This window comes from Echinops telfairi, unplaced genomic scaffold (assembly GCF_000313985.2).
Source record: "Echinops telfairi isolate 266 unplaced genomic scaffold, ASM31398v2 ScPeMD7_31;HRSCAF=116, whole genome shotgun sequence".
Taxonomy (NCBI): domain Eukaryota; kingdom Metazoa; phylum Chordata; class Mammalia; order Afrosoricida; family Tenrecidae; genus Echinops; species Echinops telfairi.
Genome location: NW_022103928.1, coordinates 60,926,166 through 60,951,690, shown reverse-complemented (window position 1 = coordinate 60,951,690; position 25,525 = coordinate 60,926,166). Strand labels below are relative to the sequence as shown.

Below are 25,525 nucleotides of genomic sequence, written 5' to 3'. Positions count from 1 at the left end.
CCTCCCACCCTTGGAGGCAGCGTGATGTAAAATGGGAAAACAAAAGCCCAGGACTGCCATCAGCAGCCGGAGGTCCTGCTCTCTGGTGGCACGTTCTGCCCAGGAGCCACAGAAGAGAAGAACTCAACTCCGAGGGGCCCTCTGGTTTGGGCAGTGTAACCCCAGGAAAGTGATTTGTGTCTGCAGTACTGGTCTAGCTCCATCCACTTCACCAGACCCTTAAGACAGAGCAAGACAAATGAGAAATCCTGGGGAGCTGAGGCCTGTTGGCCAAGCAAAAGCCACGCACATGTTTCTTCCAATGGACACTGGCAGCACATGGTCGTGGTGGGCATTCTTGGGGTGGGGGTGAGGGAGAAAGCAAAAGTCCTCATTGATCATCCCAACTTGGCAGCTCCAGAGAAAACCTTGAGTTACACATTTGCTTCTTGTCTCCCAGAATTTGTTCCCACAGGTATAATACATGCTCATGTTGGTGGTAGAGAGGCCTGGGTTCAAATCCCGCCTCTGCCAACTACTTGCTGTGAAGTTGGGAAGGCCCTTCACCTCCCCGAGTGCCTTGGTTTCACCTGTAAAATGAGGATAGCAGCAGCAGCAGCTACTACAGAAGGTGTGTCATATTATCTCTGACAACAACCATACAGTGAGCACGTGTATCAAGTCATCTGTCATCCTATGACCTGTTGACAGGGGCAGTGGCCAGACCATACCTCAAAGCTACCTCTGAACCCTGCAGCCCTCACGGCTGTTATTCAGTTCACCCTGTATTCTTACTCTTACTCAGATTCTACCTGAGCATCTCCCTTTGTCAGGTGCTGCCCTAGGCTCTGGGAATATAGGTGTGAGGTCTCTACTCTCAGCAAGCTTATAGTCGATGGAGAGAAAACAATCCAACCTATTGTCCAACTCAGAGCAACCTAATAGGGCAGGGTAGAGCCATAGAGCATCCACAGCGGCTGTAAACCTCTGTGGAAGCCACCTGTGGCATCTTCCCCCACAGAGCGGATAGATTCCAACTGCCCACTTTGCCATTAGCAGCCAAGCATCTAACCACCTGTGCCCCAGTCTACAGGGAGAGGCAGATGAAAACAAATAATAAAAAAATCACGTCAAAGCTTGAGAAGCAGAATACAGGAAGTGAGACCCAAAGGACAGTAGTGGTGGTGAGGGAGGCAGGACGGCCTCACGAAAGGTGGCAGGAACTGAGATCTACAGAACTCTGTGGTCAGCAGAACTGCCCCCAAAGGTTTCTCAGACTGTAACCTGTTTATGGGAACAGAAGGAGTAACTGCTGACCTTGTGGTTTAGTAGCCTAATGCAAAGCCTACTACACCACGAGATCCTCCTAAGGGAGGCAGAAGGCCAAGGTCAGAGCTAAGATGAGAGAAGCAGGCAGGGGGAGGGGGTTGAAGATGATAGACTGCTGACTCAGCCCAGGGGAAGGAGTCACCAGAGAGACAGGAGGCCAGTTTTGGGGAGAAAGGACAAAGAAATCCAGCCCCACTCCCCCAGCCCCCAAAGGGATACAGCCCAGCCTACACCTGGCCTTGCTTCCATTGAGACCAAGTGCAAATCTGTGGCCTCCAGGATGTAAGGCAATCGAGTGGCGGTGCTGTGCGCCACAGTTTGTGGTGGTTGTTACAGTCGCAATAGAAAACGAATACAGATTGTAGGAACCCACTTAGCTTAAAGCACTCCATGTTGTTAAAATTGCCATCCAGTATGACCTCAACCTTGCTATTCCTAGCCCCTCCCCGATAGCCTGCCAGGCTCTGGCTGAACCACAAACACTCCTGCCAGAAAAGCTCCTCCGGCCCTCCAGACAGGCTTTGACTCTGCTCCCCTAACCTCTCCCAATAACCTTCTGCCAGATAAGCGAGGAATGCAGTAAGTCTTGACAGACCCTGACTCATCACAGGTGTCCCTCCTGACCCTCTCCCAATGTCCTACCTGTCTGTTCAGCAGAGAATGGAACTGAATGTCTCCTCCCAATCTAGCCCCCTGGTTTAACTATTGTATAAAGCCTGTCTGCCACCCCTGATGAGGGTTGAGTGTGCAGGCACGAGCCTCCTCTCTCGGCCCAGAGAGCTGCAATCAAAGCTGATTCTTTCATTTTCATGAAGTGGTGCGGTTTGAGCTAGTCAGCCATGGGAAGGACAGGGGGTGGCTGGGGGAGGACAGGAGGGGAGGCAGCAGGAACTACAAAGACCAGAGTGGGCGTGGCAGGAGAGAATGTAGAGATGCTGCCAGCCAGCAGGTATCCAGCGGGCTGCAGAGGGGCAGGGGGGAGGGAGCACTAGAACTGATGGTGATGACACAACTGAGTTAACCATGGGGAAAAAAAGTTCTAAAATTGATTGGAGTGTCAATTGTGAGGAATGGGGGAGGAGGAGAGAGTGGAGCACATCCTGGGCCACCAGGCCTTGAGGACGATGTTCCCGATTAGAGCAGCCAGTCCACAGAGAGGACCACATGGCCGGGCCCCACTATGAAACATGATGTCCCTCATTGACCCATACCCCTACAGGGGACAACACCGGAGACACAGTGTGGGAATTGTTGCCCAATCTGATCCCGCCACACGAGGCAAAACACTAAAGGGGTGCAACAGAAAAGCAAGGGAATGGAGCGGCAAGGTCCCCAAGGAATGTTGAAAGTGGACTTTGGGGCCAGGGCATGGTGCCCCATCAGACTGGACTGGAAAATATTCCTAAAGGCCAACAAACAGTCCTTGGACTAACTATAAGCTTTTCTTTCTTGTGTTTTGTTTTTTGTCATTGGTTTGTTGTTTTGTTGTATATTGTTGCTTGGTTTTGCTCTGTCTTGTTTTTGTGCGTTAAAAAAAATACAAACGCAGAAATAAATATGTTTAGGAAAAGAAAAAAGAAGGCATAAAATGCCTAAAATACCCACCACTTTGCCTGGCACGGAGCAAACGTAGTCAGTCCACAAAGACAATGTTCCCCATCCTAGTTTGGTCAATAGTGACTGAGGTCTGAAAGGCTTCTGAGCAGTCATCCACAATGCAACTATTGGCTCTGCTCGTCCAGAGGAAAGGAAACGGAAGGCAATTAGTCCAACAGACTAATGAACCACAGGAATACCAGTTTCCGTGACCTTGAGACCAGAAGAACTTGGTGGTGCCCAGCTACCACCACCAACTGCTCTGACAATGATCCCATTAGAAGGTCCTGGGCAGAGTGGGATACAAAATGTGGAAAAGAACTCAAAATTATGAAAAATACCAAGCTCTAAAGACTAATGGAACCCCAAGATGATGACCCTTAGTCACCCATCAGTTTTGGAAATGAACCAAGTCTGTGGTTCATTTTCCAATCAGACAGCAGGTCCATAGGAAGAGCCCAGCACTAGGGAGCTACACAAACTTTGAACAACCAACCATCTGAGATCAAAAGGGCAACATCTAACCAAAGGCATAGTTCAGGAGATTAGGGAAGGTGGAATGATCCCAGAAACAGAAGAAGAACATGGGATAAAGCATGGTACACAGAGGGGATTGCACCGCGTGAGAGAGATGAAACAACATGTGTGCGCCTTGTTGAGTGGAAAACTGATCTGCTCTGTAAACCTTCACTCAGCTCACCATAAAACATGGAGGAAGAGGAAGAGGAGGAGAGGAGAGAGAAAAAGAGGAGGAGAGGGGAGAATGGTTACCCCAGGGTGGTGGAATTTTAACTAATCTTTTCTCTCTAACAATATTTTGCCATAAGCATGCATTATGTTCCTTACTGGGTTACAAGAGGGCTTCTCAGGTTTGGCACTGCCGACACTGGACAATTCTTTGTTGTGAAGGGCTGCCCTGGGCACTGCAGGATTTTAAGTACTAACCCCGGCCTCTATGCACAGCATCTCTCTATTTGTGACAACCAAAAAGGTCTCTCTCTGAACATTAGCAAATGTCTCCTCGGGAGTAAATCCTCCCTAGCTGAAGACTACTCTTAAAAATATGCATATCTTGGCCAAACGTAACGGATAACACATGAGGGGGCTTCAAAAATGCATGGAAAAATTAAATTAAAAGATAATGGAAGTTTTCCATGAATTTTCTGACTCCACCTCACACACTGTCATTCTATTAGTAGTAGTATTTCAACTGTATACATACATACTCTTTTAAATGTTATTTTGTAATTTAAATGACCAAGTAAAAAATATGCACACCATTTAAAAAATAAATTAGCACTAGCTACATTGATTAAAACAAAACAAAAAAATGATCATCTTTAACGCTTCCTTATTGTTGTGTGCTGTTGAGTTGATTTTAACTTCCAGCAACCCAATAGGGCAGATTAACTTACATGGGTATCTAATTATGTATGTAGGTGCTTTTTTAATACAATAATTTTACTAACAATTTTTATGAAGATACAAATATCATCTACAGTTCACACACACACACACACACACAGCACACAGCTTCTTCCTAAATGCCCAGGTCACCTGGCTAAATGTCAGCGGAGTGAAAGTTGGGAGAGGTGAGGTAGGGCTGGGGGGCACCAAGAAATTACAACATCGTGTTTCCTGGTAGAGCCAGACTGCGGGGGTTCAAGTCCCACACCTCCTTTTTGCAGCCCATTAAATAAAATACTATATGTAAAGGCTAGAACTGGCCCCAGCACATGAATGGCTATTCCTACCAGAGCAACAGGAGGTTTCCTACTCCTGTAAGGAATTAGACTGTGAAACCCACAGGGGCACTTCTACCCTGCCCTATAGAGTCGGAATCGACAGGAAGGCAGTGAGCTTGGGTTTGAGTTTATTCTTAGGGGAAGGGGGCCCAGGAGGCTGGTGGATTATGCATTGGGCTGCTAATCTCATGGTCTCCAGTTCCAACCCACCAGCTGCTTCGTGAGAGAAAGATGAGATTTTCTGCGAATAAAGTTTACAGCCTCAGAAATCCACAGGGCGGTCCTACGCTGCCTTGTTCCTTAGCTAAGGTCGCTGTGCTTCAGAACTGTTTTAGTTATCCTTACAGGATGACGTTTCACGGCGAACGGCAGCAAAGCAGAGGTACTGGTGACGAACAAGAAAACAGCTGGCAGTGGGTCCCAACAGAAAGCTCAGCGCCAGCGCACCCCCGGGGCACAGTCCACCTCCCGGGTAACCCAACTGGGGTTCAGGGAGGGGTCCGGCGCTGCGCGGATCCCGAGCGAGGCTCGTCCAGGCCCAGGGCACGTACAACCAGCCCAGCCCCGGGACTAACAAAACCGAAACCCAGACCAGCGCGGGTGACCCGGTGGGCTCCGAGCCCTGGGATCGATCCATCGCGCCCACCTCACCTGCGCCCCGGCCCCACTCACCGAACTGCATCCACTGCCACTCGCTGAGGGTGTCCATGTTGCGGCACAGGTCGTCCAGCACCCAGGAAGGCAGCTGGTAGATGTAGCAGCACATGGCGGGGACCTGCCCGATGGCCCGGCCGGGGAGCGAATGAGCCGCACGGCGGCCGGACCCGGCTGCGCCCGGGGTGGGCGGCTCCCTCCGGCCGCCCGGGAAGTGGGAGGGACCGGGCGGCGGGCTCCACTGCCCCCGAGCGGCCGCCAGCGGCACGACGCGGTTAGCGGGGGCCGCGCGGAGGGTCCCCGAGCTGGGCCAACAAGGGGGACCAAGCTCAGCAACTCAAGGCCGCCGGGGGGAGGGGGGAGGGGGGCTTTCGGTGGCAGTCTGATACCCTTCTAAATCCATTTCCATTGTACCTGGCTCTAAAGGACATACACTCACTCACCAAATATTGTACTGAATACCTGATGTCTGCCAAGCACTGACCTAGATGTAGGAGCTCTGGGGTCACTGTCGAAAGGTCGGTGGTTCAAACCCACAGGCTGCCCCACAGGAGAAAGATGAGACTATCTACTCCCATAGAGGTCGACAGCCTCGGAAACCTTGTCGGCATGAATCCGGGGTTGGGAAACATAAAAAGAAAATTCACAAAACCCTTAAGGAAGCCCGAGGGGTCATTGGCTTGAGGCGTTGGACTGTCGGACACAGTGAGGCCCATACAGATGTGCAGTTTGGGAATTCCTACGTTCCTGAGGGGCTACCTGCTCTGCCCTGCAGTCACTATGAGCCAGAATCCACTGAATGGAGACGCAGAAGTCTTTTGTTTCATGGGATTTATAATCTAGGTGTTTTGACGGAAGGACATTAGTAATAAATAAAAAACACCAAGTAAATTATCACGTGTTAAATGGCAATAACGTATCCTCCCCTCAAAAAACACACACAGCCCAAGAATCCATTCCAACCTCTAGCCGCCTGATAGAACAGAATAAAGCTGCCCCTTAAAGTTTCCAAGACTTTATGGGAGCAGACAGCCTCATCTTTCTCCCTTGGGGCAGTTGGTGGGTTCCATTCATAATCCTGCAGGTGCAACTCCATTCATAAGCTCACTACAGCGTGCTTCCCAATGGTAATGAGGGTAGAAACCAGCCAAGGGCTCCACAGGTGCATGGGTCATGAAGAAACTAGATGGCACCTGGTTATCAGGAGGAATAGTGTCTAGGGTCTTCCAGGGTTGTCTCCCAACAAGCAGTCGTCTAAGTGAGGCGTCAACTAAGTCCACATGGAGAAAGCACACCAGCCTATGTGATCCATGGATTTTAAATCATATAATCCAAATCCAAAGAAAGGAATGGTATCAGAGTTTAAATCGTGAACACCTGGTTTGCAGAGGGCTATGGATGCAGTGGAAGGCCAAAATCCATGTGCAGGGTCCATGCATGGATTAAGCCTCTGGTGAATCCCCTCTGATCTTAGTTGAGGGACATGAATAGTCTTGTTATCGGATAGAGAAGTTTGTAAACTCAGTCATGGCAAATGTAGTTAAGTTAATGTGTAAATTCTTATCATTTGATCTACTTTTTGATCCATTTTAAAGTTGTAGGGGAAATACAAGCAGATTATGCCAGCCCCTAACAAATCATCACAGGTCCGGTAGGGGCAATTGTAAGCGATAATAAGTAAAGATTATGGTAAAGTCATAGAGAACATGAGAGATAGAAGAGAGATTAAAATAATGGAATCAGACACATTTCATAGTAGCATGCTCACCTCAGCACTGCTTGGTGGTCCACGTGGAGAAGTGGAAGGTGGGAATTGCCGGAGCAAGCGATAGTGGGGAGAGAGAGAGAGCTTCTCTATTGCTAACCAAGGCTTATATCTCTTTGGGGGCGAACAAGGCCCTAATTACAGGTAAAGACATATGTCACAGGAAGGGGTTGTGCTATAGGTACTACAGTAATGAGAGGGGCACAATCTAAGGGTGTACACGCAATAGGAAGGGGAGGTATAGGGGTACACATGTGACAAGATGAGCGAATCCTAGATTCTGGGAGGCAGATTAACTTTGGATGCCACTGAGCCGGTTTGACCTGTTCTCTGGCTCACTATTGAAACCATAATCAGTAGGGTGTAAACCCCACCTACTGGGACCAGACTGATGGCCACAGCCTTTAGTGCGAAGTAGCCCATTGTTCTTAACAGCAGGGAGTGGGCCCATCTTGTGGTGGGACCAGACAGTAGTCTGGCAACTGACTGCCTTCAGGGAGGATGTCTCTAAGCATCTGACTTCCCACCATATGCTAAGAAATAGCCACTAATGTTTGGCATGTCTTTGGGGGAGAAAAAGCTGGGGGAAAGTCTCTTTATAACACCACAATTCCCCCTTTTGTTTTACATATAAAATTTAAAAGAGCCACAGGGGCAGATTGGTTATTTTCTATACATTGAAAGCTGTCAAGGCAAATTTAATGGCCAAATTAATATAGCCAAAAATTCAGGTTTATGGTAAACGTTTTGAATCCAGGCACAAGGGATAAAGTCTCACTATGCACAACTGCTACTGGGGGAAGGTATGAGAGGGGCTGGATGCTGCAGTGGGAAGAAATAGAGCCAATAGGAATGTCTGCTTCTATAGGGAGATAGAATCAACCATTTGCACACTTTAAGGCAACACAGCTTTAAAGAGAGAAGCTGTGGATATGATAGACTATCGCAGGAAAATGTACTCGGACTATGTCTCCAACCACCAGTGGTGGCCTTCCTACCGTGGAATGCGGGCCTTCCAGTTTCCCTCTGTACCAGACAAGGAATAAATCCCAGTTCTATTTCCCTCAGTGCTAGTTTCCCAAGTTTCCCCCTTCTGCATCACATTTAAGATTTAATAGTGTCACGGAGGCAACATGGTCTCTCTTCATTCATATCTCTTAGCTTCCTATAGAAGCAACACGAGACTGCGAGCATCAGAATTATGATGAACAACACAGTCATTCTGGAACTTAAGCTATGTGAAATGCTTTGAGTCCAGGCTCGAGGGTCCAACCCTTCCAGGCCATTCACCAACTGCTTAATCATGTCAGAGCCAGGAGATGCCTCAAGCTTGTCTTTGAATGTACAGAAAATATCCTTCTTAAGCTGATCAACATCTAATGAAGTGTTTCCCTTAAACCCTTGCAAATGTTTTCTAATCAAATCCCAATCATGCAATGTTTTATTATATGGGTAAGGAGTTATACAAAAATTAGTTACATTCCAATCACATTTTAGCATTAATTGATATTGCAAGTCCATGTTTGATCTCCCAGCAACTGGACAGTTTGCTGCAGCTCCGCTACTCACCCCCCACACACACACCAGTTCCTCGTCCACCTTTGCCTGAGTGGCCCAGAGCTGAAGTGAGTTAGTTCACTTGCCACTTCTGTACGAAATGCTCAGTTTGGATGGACTCTTACAGAGCACCCCCAGCGACGCAGCAGTGGTGGCAATGGCTATGAGTCCAATTATAGCTGCGATGAACATTCCCACGAATCGGCGAGGTCTTTTCAGCATTTCCAACACCACTTGCATCCTGAAGGACGATTCTGGACTGCTCTCCCATATCTGCATTTCATCTCCACTGGGATCCACACCCCATCCTGCTCTTTAGGATGAGGATGCTGTCTTTTGAGAGGTTTATAAGCAGAGCATGGTTAATGCAAGCGAACAATTTACAATTATGGCAAGTGGCACTGCGAGCAGTTTCATTTATGACGGTGTTTCTTACAGCAAGCACATAGGGCAGCTTTACACACGAGGCTATATATCGAGTCTCATTCCTGTGAAAAGTATAAGTATAGCCAGACCGACTGGTGCCAGTAAAGCTTCCTGTGTAGCCTGTTAAAGGCTTAGTGGCAAGTGGTAATTTCCACAGGTCCCACTGTTCAGGTCCTGTCACAGGCTTCAGTAACCTGGGGCGGGGAGGCACAAGGCATGAGGACCACCAAGCGGGGCGGAGGTGAGCAATGTTACCATGTAATATGTCTGACTGTATTATTGTATTATCTCTCATGCTCTCAATGACTTTAATATAATATTTATATATCTCAACCGTACAATTGTGCATTACTGAACCCAGAAGTAGTATTACTGAATCCGAGTAGTAGTAATAGGAGTATTAGCGGTGGGGGCTGGCCCCCCCACCTCCCTCAGCGTCATTTTTTATTTAATACTACAGGAGTCCATCAGCTTTACTCTGCAAAACCTTCCTCCAGGTGACAAATGGACCTGGATCCCAAACCCAATTCCCGTCTTCCTGGGACTTCTTAGGATCAGCTTTTTCTGTGGAAGTGAAAATGTGTTTATCTGCCCAACTTTGTTACAAGCTTTTAGCAAGGAGAAATTTTTTTTAGTTAAAATGACTAAATGAACTTTGTCACACATAAGATTTCTCTTCTCCCTCTTCTGTTTTAACAATGCAGATATTAAATCACTGCTAGCAATCTCAGTTAACTTGCTTGGTTTTGAACCAGTAAAACGACTTAGATAGAGTTGATTGTTATATAGAGTTCGGCTTCCAGCTCTCCGGGAATCTAGAGAGCTAACTAATTGTGAGAACTTCTTACCACATTCAGGATAATTTGAAAGACTGAAAAATTCTTAATAAATTTCTCCAGCTGTTTTTGAACTAATTTACCACAGCCATTTTTTTCTATAAGTTTATCAATAAAATTACAGGCTCTTTACACTGTATGATTTTACAATCTTGCAATATTCTGTCTTGGTTAACTTCTCTCATTCCTTCCAAGCCGGATTTAGAGGAAGTTAGTGGGCAGGTCTTAGGCCCTGGTGAATGTCTTAAGGAAATGACCCCATATCCAGAGCTTAAACCGTTTTCCTCCAATTTCTAATTCCATGTGGGGTGCTGTTGGTTCCCCACAACAGCATTCCAAAAGACCCCTTGATTTAAAGGGTGGTCAGATTTCTCCATTACTCTTTCCTGATAGGCATAAGTTTTAACTCTAGAAAGGCAAGGAAGCAAAAATTGGTTTAAGCAATCTTCCTTCTTTATAAACCATGGCAGACTTCATCAAAGCCTTAATTTCTTCTTCATAATCCTGATCAATAATTCCAGTAACCACCAGAATACTTTGAGAATTTAGTTTGGACTTTCCTAATAAATGTCCCATAGTCTGCCCCAATTACAGCTCTTAATAATTTATGATTTGATTCCAGCTTTTAGCTTTCCTTCAAAACTCTGAATAACTCCAGTATCAACTTGAATTCCTGGAGTACTTAGGTTAAATTTTCCTGATAAAAAATGTATTACTTTTTCAATAAGATGCTCCTGCTTTTTAGAATCAACAAACTGCTGTGAGGGCTTCTGAGTCTTTAGTAGGTTAATTAAACTTACTGCAGCGAGGACAGAGGCTGGGCTTTTGCACGTTTGGTTAGGTCTGGTGTCCTGCTGTGAGATTGGGAGATACCTGTGATTGCTGCCATTCAAAGATGCTTTTGCTGGGTTAGGCAGAGGCTTTGCCTTCTGCGCTCTGTTGGGCAGTGCTTGGATCAAGCTCCTTCCTCTATTTCCTGTGCTCTGTTCAAAGGGGCTCTGAGCATGCCCTGCTACTCGTTTTTTTGGCTGGGTGTTACTTCCTTGTAAATGTCCCCTATTGTTGAACTTTGAATGACAATGCTCTGCCCAGTGACTACCTCTATCGCAGCAGGGGCAAAAGTCCAGATTTCCCTGGGTCTTTTCTGCAGTGAATTGTCCTGTTCTTTTGTAATAGCTGCTTATAGTCTCTCTGATAATGTCCCTCTGCTCCACACGTAAAGCATCTCCCTTTAGGTCTGGTGTAGTTTGCCAAAAGCAGCAGCCATGAGGTTGGCTCAGTGCTCATCTGTCCCTACATTCCTGCACATACTGATATAATCTAACAGCGTGCTCTGTTCCTTGAAAGGGCGTATGGCAGCTTGACATGATATGCTCGTGTTATCAAATGCTAATGTAAAAATAAGATTATCTGCTGCAACCCTGTCTGACATATTCATGAGAGGGGGACAATCTAGGGAGGCAAGAACAGTGGCATGTCACCTTTCCTTTAAGTTAACGAAAGATCTGAAGCAAGCTGTCTCTAACTATGGTCCAGATTCACCCTTTGTAATTAATATGAGAACATCTCTGGCGGAATATGAATACCGGATTTCTGCTGACTGGAGGACACTGATGAAGGCGTACCTTTCACCTTTAGAATCTTTGCAATATCAAATGTTGTGGAACAAAGCAGCCCTTTCACAAGCACTCAAAAATGCAGAAGAGGATATAGATATAGGGATTCTTCAGCTGCTAGGAGATGAGAATTATGTCACAGTTCAGTTGCAGCTACAGTTTAAGGATCAGACACACAGGAACAAGTCTGCCTAAAGCCCTGGGAGAAAATAATACCATCAGGAAGCAGGTAGCCAGGTTACATGGCAGTGAAGCAAAGAAATAATGAGCCTTAGATTTTATATCCAGGTTACAGGATGCTGTCCCCCTCACTGCTGTATAACCTATAGTGCAATCCCTTCCTGTGATGTATGACTTTACCTGTAATTTGTGGGCTTGCACTCCCCCCAGATATATAGGCCTGGGTTAGCAATAAAGAGCGCTCTTGGGCTCCCCTCCCTTGGCCTCTGGTCAGCTTCCCTTCCTCTCCCATCCTCACTCCCATTCCCTTTCCCCTTGTCCTCCTTCCCTTCTCCCTCTCTCCATGTGGACCACAAAGCGGGGCTGAGGTGAGCATTGCTACCATGAAATGTGTCTGACTCATTATTTCTATCGCTCATGCTCTTGATGACATAATATATATATATACATATAGACCGTACAATTATGCCTATCAAACCCACGATTAGTGGTGGGGGGCTGGCCCCTCTTCCCTCCACATAAATATATATATTTCATATATATATGAAATCCTGTGCCCTGGCTTTGTTTCTCTAGAGAACCCTAACATACCCTTCAATCATTTTATAATTTTCTTTTGCTGGTTTTTGCCTTAAAGTCTATTTTATCCTAAATGAACATTATCACTGCTGCCGTATTTTTAATTGCCACTAGCTTGAAGTATTCTTTCCATCTTTTGTTTTGTCTATTTTTGTCTTTGTGCCTAATGTGTGTCACTTGTGGACAGCATATTGAGGGGTCGTTTTCTTATCCATTCTACTACTCTGTTATCTTGACTAGTTCACTTAATCTATTTACATTCAGCGTAATTATCAATAGGCGTGTTATTGTAATTTTGCTGCTCTCCTTATGACATAGCTGGTTTCTTTGTTCCTCATAATTTCCTGTGCCGAGTTTGTTTGTGGGTTTCTTTTATTATTTTCTTTTAGTATTTACTAAATCTTTATGATTTATTTTGTAAAGAAACTGGTATTTATTTTCCATTTACCTTATTTCCATTTTCTACAAGACTGTAAAAGAATGGCTTCAGACTATTTATTGGTTGTTCGCGCCCAGCCTGTGGCCTGAGCAGTGGGGCTGCAGACCAGCTCTTCTCGCAGGTTAAGCACTTGAGGCTTCTGCAGAGAAGCACCGAGTCGGCATGGAGGGCGTGGGCATGCCTTCAAACCAGGCTGCGGTCCTGGGCTGAGCAGCATTCCACCAGGAGAGGGCATGCCTTCAAACCAGGCTGGGTCCTGGGCTGAGCAGCATTCCACCAGGAGAGGGAACAGTTCCTTCACCCTGAACTTCTGTGGGCACGGCCTTTTCAACAGTGGCCTGGTCTTCCATTCCAATCTCTTCAGAAGCAGAGGTCAGGTACCGTCTCCCACAGGAACTCCTGCGTGAACTGAAAGAACTTCCCAGGCCAATATCTACATCAGACCCACCCAGTGAATTCCTTTGTTGTTACACAGGAAGGTGATGTCCACCGAGCAGGGCAGAATCCGTTACAGAGCAATGGTGAGCAAGTGAATGTGAGGATTATTCACTCTCATTGTGGTTACCCTGTCATTTACTCATTTCTTTCCAAGTTTGAGTCTGTTCTAGCTTGAAATCCACTTCATTTCCTCTCTATGTGGAAGAGCTGCAACAATTTTATTCTGTAATTATCTTCTTTACAAATGGATCTCTTTGGTTCCCAACTTTCATTATACTTTTATTTTGTAACTCTGCAAATGAGCTTCAAAAAAGGCGGTGGAAACAATTCCATTATCTTTCATTTTCCCACAAACATATGAAGTCCCTTCATAGCTCTGTAAGAACAGGGACCGGCCTGCCTGAATCACCATCCTCTTCCCTGTTCGTCTAGCAGTGCCTCCTGGACACAGTGACACTCAGTAAATATGGTAGCACACAAGTGGCTCCAAGGTGACGTTTCCTGCGCTTTCGACTGCTGTCGCGCAAATTCTGCATAGTTGTACAAAGCTCGGAATGTGGCTATCCTTTCACCGCCACTGAGTCTGTTCCAACTCGGAGACTCTACAAGACGTGTTTGACTGTAAATCCTTATGGGAGTTGGGAGGGAGCATGAAAACCGATAGATGATGTACGTACAACTCTTTAAAATCGTCCTAACTATGTACGTGTATGACATGTATCATATCAAGAAAACTCCTGAGGGGGGAAAAAAGGATACCAAAGTTGACCAATAGTTGCACTGGTGAAGGAGAGAGGTTTTGCATAGGCAGCTTTGGGTTTATGTTAACAGTGGTGGAAAAGGCTATCAATAATGGTTGTACCACATGAAGAGTATAATCAATGGCACTGAATTACGCATGTAGAAGTTATCAAATTGGAGAATGTCTTCTGTATATTTTTGCCACAAATTAAAAAAATTACTGTATATATTTGAGTATAAGCCGACCCAATTATCAGCCAAGGCACCTAATTTTACCACAAAAACTGAATTTAAAATGTGCTGAAAAACTCAGCTTAAACATGAGTAGATACGGTACACAAATAACAATGAGTACAAGGAAGAAAATGTTCTAGAATTTATTGTCATAATGATTGTACAACTCCCCTTGATATGACTGAACTACTGAATTGTATATGTGGATGAAATTGTTGAAAAATAACATTTTTTTTTCTTAGTCATTTTATTGGGAGCTCTTACATATACCATAACATTCTGTAGTTCAACCACATCAAGCAATATTGTACAACTGCTACCACAATCGGTTTCAAAACAAAAAATAAATAAATCTTTATGGGAGCCAACAGCCTCATCTTTCTCCCAAGCAGTGGTTGGTGGATTTAAACTATCAACCTGGCTGTTGGCAAACCATTGTTTAAGCTACCAGATTACCAGGGCTCTTTTCCTCAAAAATGGCAATGATTAAGCACCCATTTTACCTTTAATGATTTATTTAGAAGTACGGTCATTTATTTGGTCAATCTCTATTAATGTACACTCACTTTTAGTATTGGGAACTGTCCCCAAAGGGACTTTTTAAAAAATTTTCATCTATCGATGGATAAAACTGTCCTTCCACCTCAAGGAAAGACATAAACCAGTCTCTGGGACATTGCCTCTTCAAGATTCCTCTCTGCTCCCTGAAGTTGTCCCAAGGCAGGGTAACCCAGACCCGTGTGACAATGCATACCTTTAGTTCCTATCTGGAGCTCCCAAGCACTGGAGAACTGCAGCAGCCAGCTCAAAACTCAAGGGTTGGGCCTAAATTAATCATCACCCTCCCACAGAGGAGACCCTGTCATCTCTCCTCACTCAAGCTAACAGATGCGGCGACATCCAAGGTCTAACTTCCCTTCAATTTTCCATAAAGTAATTCAGTGTATTTCCTCTCCCCGAGTAGTGAAAATTGTAAGCACACCTGTCTATTAACTGAAAAGCCAGGGGTTCAAGTGCAGCCAGAGCAGACCCGAGACCTACTTGAAACCCTGTGGAGCAGAATTCTGACACACACAGGACTGCCATGAGCATCTAAACCAGAGGTTCTCAAGTCTCCTCATGCTGCGACCCTTCCTCAGTTCATGTGGTGGTGACCGCCCCCCCCAACCATAAAATTATTTGCCTTGCTACTTCATAACTGAAATTTTTCTGTTATGAATCGGGCAGCCCCTATGAAAGGGCTGCTCGACCCCCAAAGGGGTCACAACCCACAGGTTGAGAACTGCTGACCTAAACGGACTGGAGGCAACATGGTTTTTAGAGAATCTCCTCTAAGCCTTTCTTTCATTAATCCCAGCTCTGTTGTCATGAATCACAATTGTGCAGCTAACTTAAACTTTCCTAAGGTCTGTTGTTCCAAATTCCTAAACAAGTTTTGTAGGTTTGATCTTTATATCCAGTGCTATTGCCCAATCTTTCTGATTACCCACACAAGTGTGTCCAATTTTTCTAATCTGCTAATGAAGTACCGTGAGTGGAGGGGAAGGTCAGAGGAAAATGTTGAGGCAGGGAGACAGAAAGGGAAAATATGTGACTACTGAAGGGTCAGCAGGAAGCCCAGTGACTAGCACAGGACGGGACAGAAACCTAGCATCCAAGTGTCTGAATAGTTCAGGAGTCAAGGATGTGAGACACTGCTACTTCACACCCTTCTACAAGGATTTCCACCGGTGTCTTCTCTTTCCACCATCATCTCAGCGTAACTACTGGTGAAAAGTACCCACAACCTTTTAGGGTTCCGTTTTCATGACGGGTTGGGAGGAGAAATGACGACTGCTTTCACCCGATTAAGAATGCTTTTCTTAATAGTTTTCTGAATTAAACTTTTTTGGCAGTAAGAATTCCATTATTATAAGAAAAATAAGCTAACAGGAAGAACATTTAAAAAACAAGGTTAGAAAGAACTGAGCTGGGGGACAGACAACAGAAAAGTGGGTGAAAGGAGGAAAAGGCTGGACAGTGTAAGGCGTGACAAATAATAATTTATAAATTATCAAGGATTCATGAGGGAGGGGGGAAATGAGGAGTTGATACCAAGGGCTTAAGTGGAGAGCAAATGTTTGGAAAATGATGAGGGGAACAAATGTACAAATGTGCTTGACACAATAGATTCATGTATAGATTGTGATAGGTGTACGAGCCCTCAATAAATTAAAAATAAAAAAAAAGAACTGAGGCTAATTGCTTGCTTGCTTTGCCACCCTACCCCTACCCAGCTCCAAGCCCGTGAGCGGAACATGTTCACCAATCTCAGAGAAGAACCAACCTGTTTAAAATAACGCCACACACCCTCACCATTTCCTTTACTCAGCACCATTTAATTAAGTATTGAAGTACTGCTTCTTTGTAAAAGCAACTACAAACCCTCAGGATTGGAAACATCAGTCTCTGAAGAGCAGTACACTGACTACACCCACAAGATTTTAAATGAAAGACAATGCTACAGGTTCTTCATCTTCCCTGGATAACACAAAACATGGTGTTCAAACTGCAGTTCTTAGTAAGAGGAACATGGACTCTCATTATGATACAGAGACTGGTTAAAAAAAATAGAACTGAGCTTGGATTAATCCAACACCTGCACTTCAAGCCCCAGTCCTGGCCCACTCTAGGACTGACTGGCTCATACAGCACATCAGACTCTGCCTCCAGGTTTCCTCCCCAGCCAACACTTCATTTTAAAAAGCATGAGACTTAGAAGTACATCACAGGATGAGAATTACCAGAACATGCTGCAAGTTGACAGTAGATTCCATGAAATCTCAAGTGTGGCGGGAAGTGTGCGAGTTTGTTTCTTTCATTTTACTCTGATTTAAGCAAATAGGAATGGTGCCTGAAAAAATGAAGAGATGCCTGGACATATCCCAACCATTAATTATAAAAGGGAGACTGTTGTAAAGGCTTATAAAGCTTATAACAAGAAAAAAAACAAAACATTTACAGTACATTAAATGAAAGAGTTGAATACAAAATTGTACATACAGTATACTTTCAACTATGTAAAAAACCAACAACATATGCCCTAAAAAAGACTGAAACAATCCGTGAATGTTAATAGTGGTTATATTTAGGTTGCATTTCTAGAGATTTCTTTCCTTCTACTTTCCCCAATTTTTCGTTAACTATGAGCTATAAAATACAAACTTCCATGGATGTTTTGAGTTTGAGTTAAAGAATTCAAGCCCAGTCTATGAGAAAGGAATTGTCCGTTTATAAAACTATAAAACATCCCAGGCTACTCCAGGAGTCCACTGTGTGCTAGGAATAACCTGCCAGACATTGGCAGGCTTTCCCCCAGTGAGGGAAATCTGCCACCAGATCCCACCTGACGACCCAATCGAGAAGCAAAAGGAAACGTCATGAACTTGAAAAAGGAAAAGAAATGCCTGCACTTGGCAAAAGCTTACTTCCAGCACAGTAGCTCCACTCCCTAACATTGGAATTACACAGGACTACCATTTTCTGTGTAGAGCCAACCCTGCATCACAAATAGCAGTCACATAGCACTGCAACAAGAGTGAACAGAGCAAAGTGCAGTGTTAAAAACAATTAACAAGTGCTTAGTACAAAATGATTCTCTTCAAAACATTTGCTTACTCTATACACATTAATGCCAAAAAACCCACAAAACCTCCAACGTATGACAGCAGCTCAGAATGTGTTCAGGGTCTGAGGGGACAGACCTGTGCCTGCCTCAAGGTCATTTCAGTCTCCCAACTGCGGGGAGGCCGGTGTGTCACCAACCACAGTACAGCAGCTGCAAGCAGATGCTAGTGCAGTCTTGGAATCAAAGGGTATGCTGTAATCCTCATGAAATTACTCACACACCACCGATACAGAAACTGGCCTGACTTGGAGGCAAAACCGCAGCTACTTTCTCCTGATCAACCCTTCTGAAGAGAGCAGGCATTACACTGAGATACGTGTCAACCTCACAACGCCTGGTGAAGTCAGCGGAGCACAGTTCACTGCAGCAGGCAGACAGACCCGACGGTGAGGACGAGCGCCTAGGTCTGAATCTGCGTCGAGACTGGTCAGGGCCATCACAGGAAGCACGGAGTGCAACTTCAATGTGACGCGTCTGTGTCCCCTTCCGTGCGCTGATGCGCAATGTGCTCCTGCGTCAGCCGCTGCAGGTCTTTCCTCACGTCTGGGCGGTCTTCTAGGTCTTCGTAGAGTGATCTGACAATGTCCAGCTTCCGGTAGTTCTCAGGTCGGACCAGGCTGCGAACTACCTGGAGGCAGCGCTCTTTCAGGGTGTACACTGTAAGGGCAGAAAGGCACACCCTCAGCCTCGGGACGCCAACCATGGCAGCCACATGTACCACCATCAAGTCTCACTTGGGATGGGAAATAAAACAGTGGGCATGTATTTTGCAGCAGTGTATAGATTTGACAGCCCCAATGCATGCCTCATGGTAGTCGATCCCTTGTGTGGTTAACTTCTGCTTGAAGCTGTGCTGGGCCTGGAATTTGTTAGAACTAAATATGGATGAAATGACACTGGCCCAAGTCTCCCGAAAATAAGGAAGCTATAGTTTTTAGACTCTTGGGAGCCCTCAGCTATCCAGCAGAAGAGCACACACTGGGGAAAGGGCCTGAGACCACCCAGAGAGAGGCACTCGGAAAGCAGCCAGCAGGACAGCTGTAGAGCTCAGCTTACCCAATACCGCAAAACAAACAAGCAAAATGGTGGTGTTACTTTTGGAGTGGTTCTAACACAGCGAGACATAGCCAATTAGTGTATAACTGGATTTGGGGGTATCTCATATCCTATTTTAAGGGCACTGGGGAACTTACTATTCCTTATGGGTATCCATTAAGGTATAATTGACCAAGTTTAACTTATTAGTGTTGGTTTTTATATACCTACTTCCTTAAAACAAAATCTCTGTATATTTTAGCTTGAACCCTATGAAGTTACAGGTATTTATTTTTTCACTCACAAAAACATCAGTTTCTTAGGGTTCACCCTAATGAAACCGTTTAAACTTGAAATAGTGAACTATGATGTTCATGTTCAATTCAACTTTTTGTTTTAAACCTTGTGAGCTTCAACATTCAAAGTCATATAAATAAAACCCACTATACTCCCACCTCCTGAGCCTATCTGGGTACAGTTTTGCTCCAGAGTCAGGAAACATTCTATATTCGGCTATTTTAATTTAGCCCATCTCTGAGGAGCCTAAAGAGCTCTAGAGATACACATCTTTTTATCCAATGTATGTCTTAAGTAGCCACACTGGTCTGAGTCAAGGTAGCAATTTCTACCGTCTCCCTTGACCTACATGAACTCTTCTCCCTCTCTTTGCTTAAATTTATACAAACCACTTTCAATAACATTAGTGCAGACAAGCTTCACAGCAGATCCACTAACAAAAGAAGAAATAGGTGTCAAATAACTCAGAGTAACAGAGATAATAAGCAGCAGAGTATGTCCTTAAGACTCCAATGCCTCTTCCTCTCTGTCATCTTGGTGGAAAAGCAAAGCTCACCTGAAGTACAGGACTGCAAATCACTCCAAAGAGTGCTGTGGGACACAGAAAAATTCCTCCCAAGTTGTCTCCCCCAAATATATCCCAAACTTAGCTGCTTGCTACACGTGGCAGATGACTATGCACTTGGAGGTCAACAGAAGTAGGTCAGGGGGTTATTCTCCCTAAGGGTTATCAGCCACCCAGAGCAAGCAGACACCACTGTTTACTCCACAACAAGTGGAGCCCACTCCCTTCTCATAAGGATAAAAGATTGTTTCCCTGAAGGACAGCCCAGGGAGGTCAAGCCCAGGGAGGCTGCTATATTGAGTCTAGGTTCCGCCCTTCTTGTCACATGTATACCCTTAGTCCCTCCCCTTCCTATCATGTGTACACCCCTAGCTCATTCCCTTCCTGTTACACCTATGCCCATTGTATATCCCCTTCCTATTGCTTGTATTGCCTATTGTACAGCCCCTTCCTGTAACATGTATGGTTGTGTGTAATCACGTCCCCTAAGTAGATATAAGCCTTGGTTAGCAATAAAGTGCCCGCCTGCTCTTGTGCTTTCCTGCCCTCTTGGCCCACGTTGTGTGTGGACCTGGGACCTGGCTGGTAAAACATGGCCATCTAGGAGGTGAGCATGCTACCACGAAACGTGTCTGACTTCTTTATTTGACTCTCTCTCCTATCTCTCTCATTCTCTATGACTATGATAATCTTTATATATATCTTAACTGTATAACTATACTACCTGAACCCGTGATTAGTTGTGGGGGGCTGACTTTCCCACACACAGTGTAATCCTGGAAGAGGCCACCGACTCCTCAATAGGTATCCAATGCATACATACGTGTACAAGTATGCATGTATACAATGTGCACACAAATAACATTACTTCGGAGGAAACAGGCTACTGGCCTAGCATCAGGCAAAAATCAGGAAGGACTTGGCTTCTTCAAGTGACTCAGCCTCTACTTATTTTAATAAACAACCTTTTTTTAAAAAGATGAAATATCAGTACCTGGCAGTGTGATGTTGGCAAAAATAGGCTGTCCATCAACGTTGAGAGACGGCACAAACAATTCCGTTTGGTTAACCAGAAGCCCATCGTAAGTCCCTGCATCTCTGAAGAGCCAAAGGTGACCTGTTAAGGAAGCAGAGTCTGTTAAGTAGCCACAGTGGTCTGAGTCAAGGTAGCAATTTCCCTCAACCTGCATGAAATCCTTCCTCCTCTCCTCTTTGTTTACGTACACACACCACTTTCTGTAACATTTCCTTTGGTCAAGCTTCATGGCAGATCCACTAACAAAAGAGGAAACAGGTCTCAAAAAGCTCAAAGTAACAGAGAGAATAAACAGCAGAGTATGTACTCAAGGCTCCAACTCCTCTACCTTCCTGTAATCTTGATGGAAAAGCAAAGTTCACCTGAAGTACAGGACTGCAAATCACACCAAACGATCCGGAAGAGAAGGCCACGACTCCTCAAATCCGTGCTTCTCAAAAATTCAGAGGTGAACAGGTTGGAGGCAAGCAGGGTCACTGAACTGTGCCAGTCAACAGGGTGGGGATGGCAAATGTTTGGTGTCTGCGGGGATTCTAAAAAGTTCATGGAAAAGTCCACTTTGAAGGTCCCCTTTTGTGGGGAACAGAAGGATTTCTCTCAAGCTGTCTCCCCCCAAAATATGTACCAGACTTAGCTGCTTGAGAATGACTGTACACTAGGCAGTCAGCGAAAGTAGGTCAGAGGTTATTCTCCTTAACATCAGCCATCTAGAGCAACCAGACTGTATAGTCTGACTCACCCTAAGTAGGGCCCAGTCCCTTCTGCTATTGTTCCCTTGAAGCAGTGCCCAAAGGCAAGCCCGGGACCACTCTAAGATGACTAAGCTCATCGAGTCCAGGGTGCACCCATCTTGCCACACATGTTCTCCAATTCCCTCTTCTTACTATTGCGCGTTCACCCCTCGGTCACCCCCCTCCTATTGCTTGTATTGCCTGTGTTGCAACCCCTCCCTATGACGTAGATTGTTGTGAATTGTATTGCCCCTTTCTGTGATGTATGATTCTGTAATCAGATCCCCCTAAAGTGATATGATGCATGGTTAGCAATAAATAAGGAGGTTCCCTGGTTCTCGGGAGAGAGGAGGACGAGGGAGGCAACTACTTCTACTCTGGCAGCCGGGTTCCCCCCGCCCGAGGACCACCAAACGGGGCGGAGGTGAGCAATGCTACCATGTAATATGTCTGACTGTATTATTGTATTATCTCTCATGCTCTCGATGATTTTAATATAACATTTACATATCTCAACCGTACAATTGTGCTTACTGAACCCGTGGGTATTATTAGTAGCAGCAGGTGGAGGCTGGCCCCCCCCCAAAAAAATTTTTAATTTAATACTACACCCTTTACATATTTTTACCACACTAAAATTTTAAAAAGTCATGCAAAAAACAACCATCATGTTGAAAGGAAGAAGCCAGACAGAAAAGGGAGCATTTTGTAAAAACAGACAAAGCTATCTAGAGTGTGAAAAGGCAGAGGTGCAATGGCCACTGGGAAGGATGAAGGGAAGTGAGTGGGCACTGAAAAGAGGGAGTTTTCTGGCCTGATGAAAATGTTCTCAATTACAACTGGACCTAGATGGTGCTGTATCTGTACAAGCTCAGCAAACTTTAAGACCTGTGCATTGCACTGTACATAAACAATATCTGAACTTATGGACCAAATGCATCCTTTACAAAAAAGGGGAGAGGGGAGGGGACATAAAGCCCCAAGTCTTAGACAGTTTAAGGAAGGAGAGGTGGTCCTCAGAACCAACACAGTCATGTTGGTAAACACCTCACTTGAAGATTTGGTAGTTGCTTAGCTTAAAGCAGTAGTAGATAAATGCTAAAGAATGTAAATTCATACAACTTCCTAAATAAAACGGGAGGCTATAGAAATGTTGATCTCTGGAAGAACTCTGAGGGGAAATTTGGGGCAGAAGTTCAAGAAGAATGAACTGAATACATATACCAGCACCAGGCAACGAGAGATCCATTAGGATCCTCACAAAATGATTGAAAACTGAGTGAGGCCAGGGAGGCCCTGGCTGACATGAAGTGGCTACCTAGATGACTAAAAGGTGGGCTGTGCAAGGCCCCTGGGCACCTCCAGAGACAGGCCTGGGGATGTGGTTGGCACAAAGAAAGGTTCTTGCTAACCTAGAGGTGGATGGTTTGAAACCCACCCAGTGGCAGCATGGAAGATGGCCCGCCACCTGCTTTCCTAAAGATGAGGCCCAAGAAAGCCCTACACCAAGCAGTTCTATCTATCAATCTATCTAACTATATCTATCTTATCTATCTATTAAAGCAGTTCTACTTTGTAACCTATGGCTAATCATGGGTGGGGCTCACGCTATGGTAAAGGCTTGCTAACCTCGCATGCTCGCCTCAGTCCTCGGGAGACCTAGTTACCCTTCACCTCGGTTACAATGGTTACAACTTCGTGGCTGGTTCCTGCCCAGCACTCTTCCTCCCCCCTAGCACCGTACCCAGGGGGGGCTTTGCAGTGTGCAAACCGAACAGTGTCTCTTCCCTGTTTAAAGACGGGCACTCTCGAAAACCCTACATAGGGTCGCTTAGTGTCGACGGACTCCCAGGCTGAGGCTTGCGTTTGAATCGCCTTTGGGGCTTCCGTACACTCTTCCCACCTCCAGGGCACCCGGTCTTGCTCGGGCCGCTCCTTCGGCGAAGGCAGCACTGCCGCGGCGGGCGGGCGCCGGCTCCCCACTGCACGCCAACCCCCATCCTGCCTGGAAGCGCCTCCACCGCCGAAAGGAGGGCCAGGCCCGGTTCCTGTGTCCCTCCCCGCCCGCGTCCTCCAGGAAGGCAGGGACCTGCTGCGCCCGCACACCGGGGACCACGGCGACAGCCGGGGCGGCGGGGGTGCAGCCCTTCTCCAGGACTGAAACGGACGCCCGGGGCCGCGGGGGCCGCGCAGCACCTGCGCGCGGCCGGCGGGGCGTCCCCGGGCCCCGGGCGCTCGGCCCGCGCGCGTACCTCGGTAGCTGTGGATGCGGCGGCCCGTGCCCGGCGGCAGCGTCGGGTAGGGCTGCGGCTCGCCGTCGAAGTTGAGCCACACGGGCAGCACGACGCGCGGGCTGCGGTTGCAGAAGATGACCTGGGACGGCTCGCGAGAGTTCACCGAGCGCAGCACCGGCGGCAGCCGCCCCGCCTCCATGTCCGCCTCGGCGCCCGACTCCTCGGCGTCCGACGCCTCCGGGCCCGAGTCCTCGGCGCCCGAGTCCTCCCGACCGTACTCCTCCGGGCCGTACTCCTCGGCGCCCGACTCCTCGCCGCCGGCTTCGGCCTCTTCCAAGTTCCCCGCCTTCCCGGGCATTACCTCAGGGGACGAAACAACCAGGGACCTGCCGCCTCGGGGTTTGCGAGCCGGAGGGGGCGGGGCGTACGTGCGCGTCCCGGGCCCGCGAGCGTGCATGCGTGCGTGCGTGCGTTTGCGCGCTCCCGGACGGGCGTGGGACCGCGACTCCGGGGAGGCCGTCTGGAGACTGCGCATGCGCAGAAGGGTCGTTTGGCTACCGGCGTAAGGGGGCGGAGGCGTTAGGTTACCGGGTTACTAGGAAGTTTTGCGCATTCCCAAAAGACCTGCAAGAGGTGTTATGTTCCCTGCCGTCCACACGATGACCCATTTAATAATTTTCTCCAAAAAAAATTTTATTCTCATTAATCAAGTTCCCATTTGGGGTCGCAGTACTTAATTTATTTCCCGTCTCAGGTCCCCATGAAATGCAGTTTACCAGTTTTTTGCATTTTTCAAAGGTATTCTATACACAAAATTAAACAGGTTTAAGAAGAAATTTGATACCAGAACCACAACTGGAAACTCCGTGTCCTGTACCAAGAGGAGTGCATAGAACATTACACACCTTAAAGAAAACAAGACTGGAGTTGCTTTTTGTTACTATTTTCTCTCCCCGCAGGGCTCTGACCGAGCCGCTTTCTCGGCTTAAAAGGGTTGGCCAAGCGTTAGATGTTCAAGAACTGATACTACGCAGAGACTTTCTCCTGTATGTAATCAGAAGGGAGTAACTTCACACTGCAGCCTGTGTGCTTGCTGAGAATCAGCCGTCGAACCTGGTGAAAACCACTGCCCCACAACAATCAAGGCTCAAGGAGCCCTGGTGGCGTTGTAGGCTAAGTGTTGAGATACAAACTACAGGGTTGGCAATTCAAACTCAACAGAGGGAGGCAGGCGAGGCTGCCTGCCCATAATGAGCGGACTTGACAGCAGTGAGGGAGTTTGAGCCCAACAATTGCCGAGTGCCAGGAAGACATGAGGCCAAGCACTTGGAATTACATCCTCGTGGGTGCACATCCCAGCACTAGCTTCAGGTATGGGATGTTGAACAAGGCTCTTAAACTGTCAGAGCCTTTAAGTTCCTCTTTTTAGAAATGGGCATTTGAGAAATATCCATGTTTAGCGGTAGGAAAGACCCTGGCGGCACTGTAGGGGGCACTTGTTGAACTGCTCACCACAAGGTCAGTGGTTCAAACACACCAGGTGTCTTAAATACCATCCCACCACAGCTCCACCCCACACTAGAAAACAAAACCAAAAATCCCAAGCCCACTTCCATGGGGTCAATGCTGACTTATAGTGATCCGATAGGACATGATCCAGCTACAAGATGTAAATCTTTATGGAAGCAGATGGCCGCTAAAGGAAGAGATGGAGTGTCTTGGCTTCCAGTGTGGTAGAGTGACTAGCAGTGAGGCTGCATCTCCAGCTATGTGGATGGTGAGCAATAGGGAAACATCGTTAAAAAAAAAGCCCCAGGAAGTCCTGTTAATCAAATCACAGTGGCTC

The 25,525-nt window shown here is 46.4% G+C and overlaps 2 protein-coding genes across 2 annotated transcripts in view; both read right to left on the bottom strand.

Annotated features, from left to right (window-relative positions):
* Positions 1–5,415, bottom strand: part of IRAK2 (interleukin 1 receptor associated kinase 2) — a 63,222-nt gene extending 57,807 nt beyond the window's left edge. The window contains exon 1 of the mRNA XM_004702244.2: positions 5,322–5,415. Coding sequence (XP_004702301.1) covers positions 5,322–5,415 — 94 coding nt within the window. The remainder of the gene's footprint in view (positions 1–5,321) is intronic.
* Positions 5,416–16,471: 11,056 nt separating this feature from the next.
* Positions 16,472–24,076, bottom strand: VHL (von Hippel-Lindau tumor suppressor). The gene is made up of 3 exons (XM_004702438.2): positions 23,698–24,076; positions 20,673–20,795; positions 16,472–18,438 (listed from the first exon to the last, which is right to left on the bottom strand). The coding sequence occupies exons 1-3, from the start codon at positions 24,035–24,037 to the stop codon at positions 18,242–18,244; spliced, it is 660 nt and encodes a 219-aa protein (XP_004702495.1). The 5' UTR covers positions 24,038–24,076; the 3' UTR covers positions 16,472–18,241.
* Between the last annotated feature and the right edge of the window lie 1,449 nt (positions 24,077–25,525).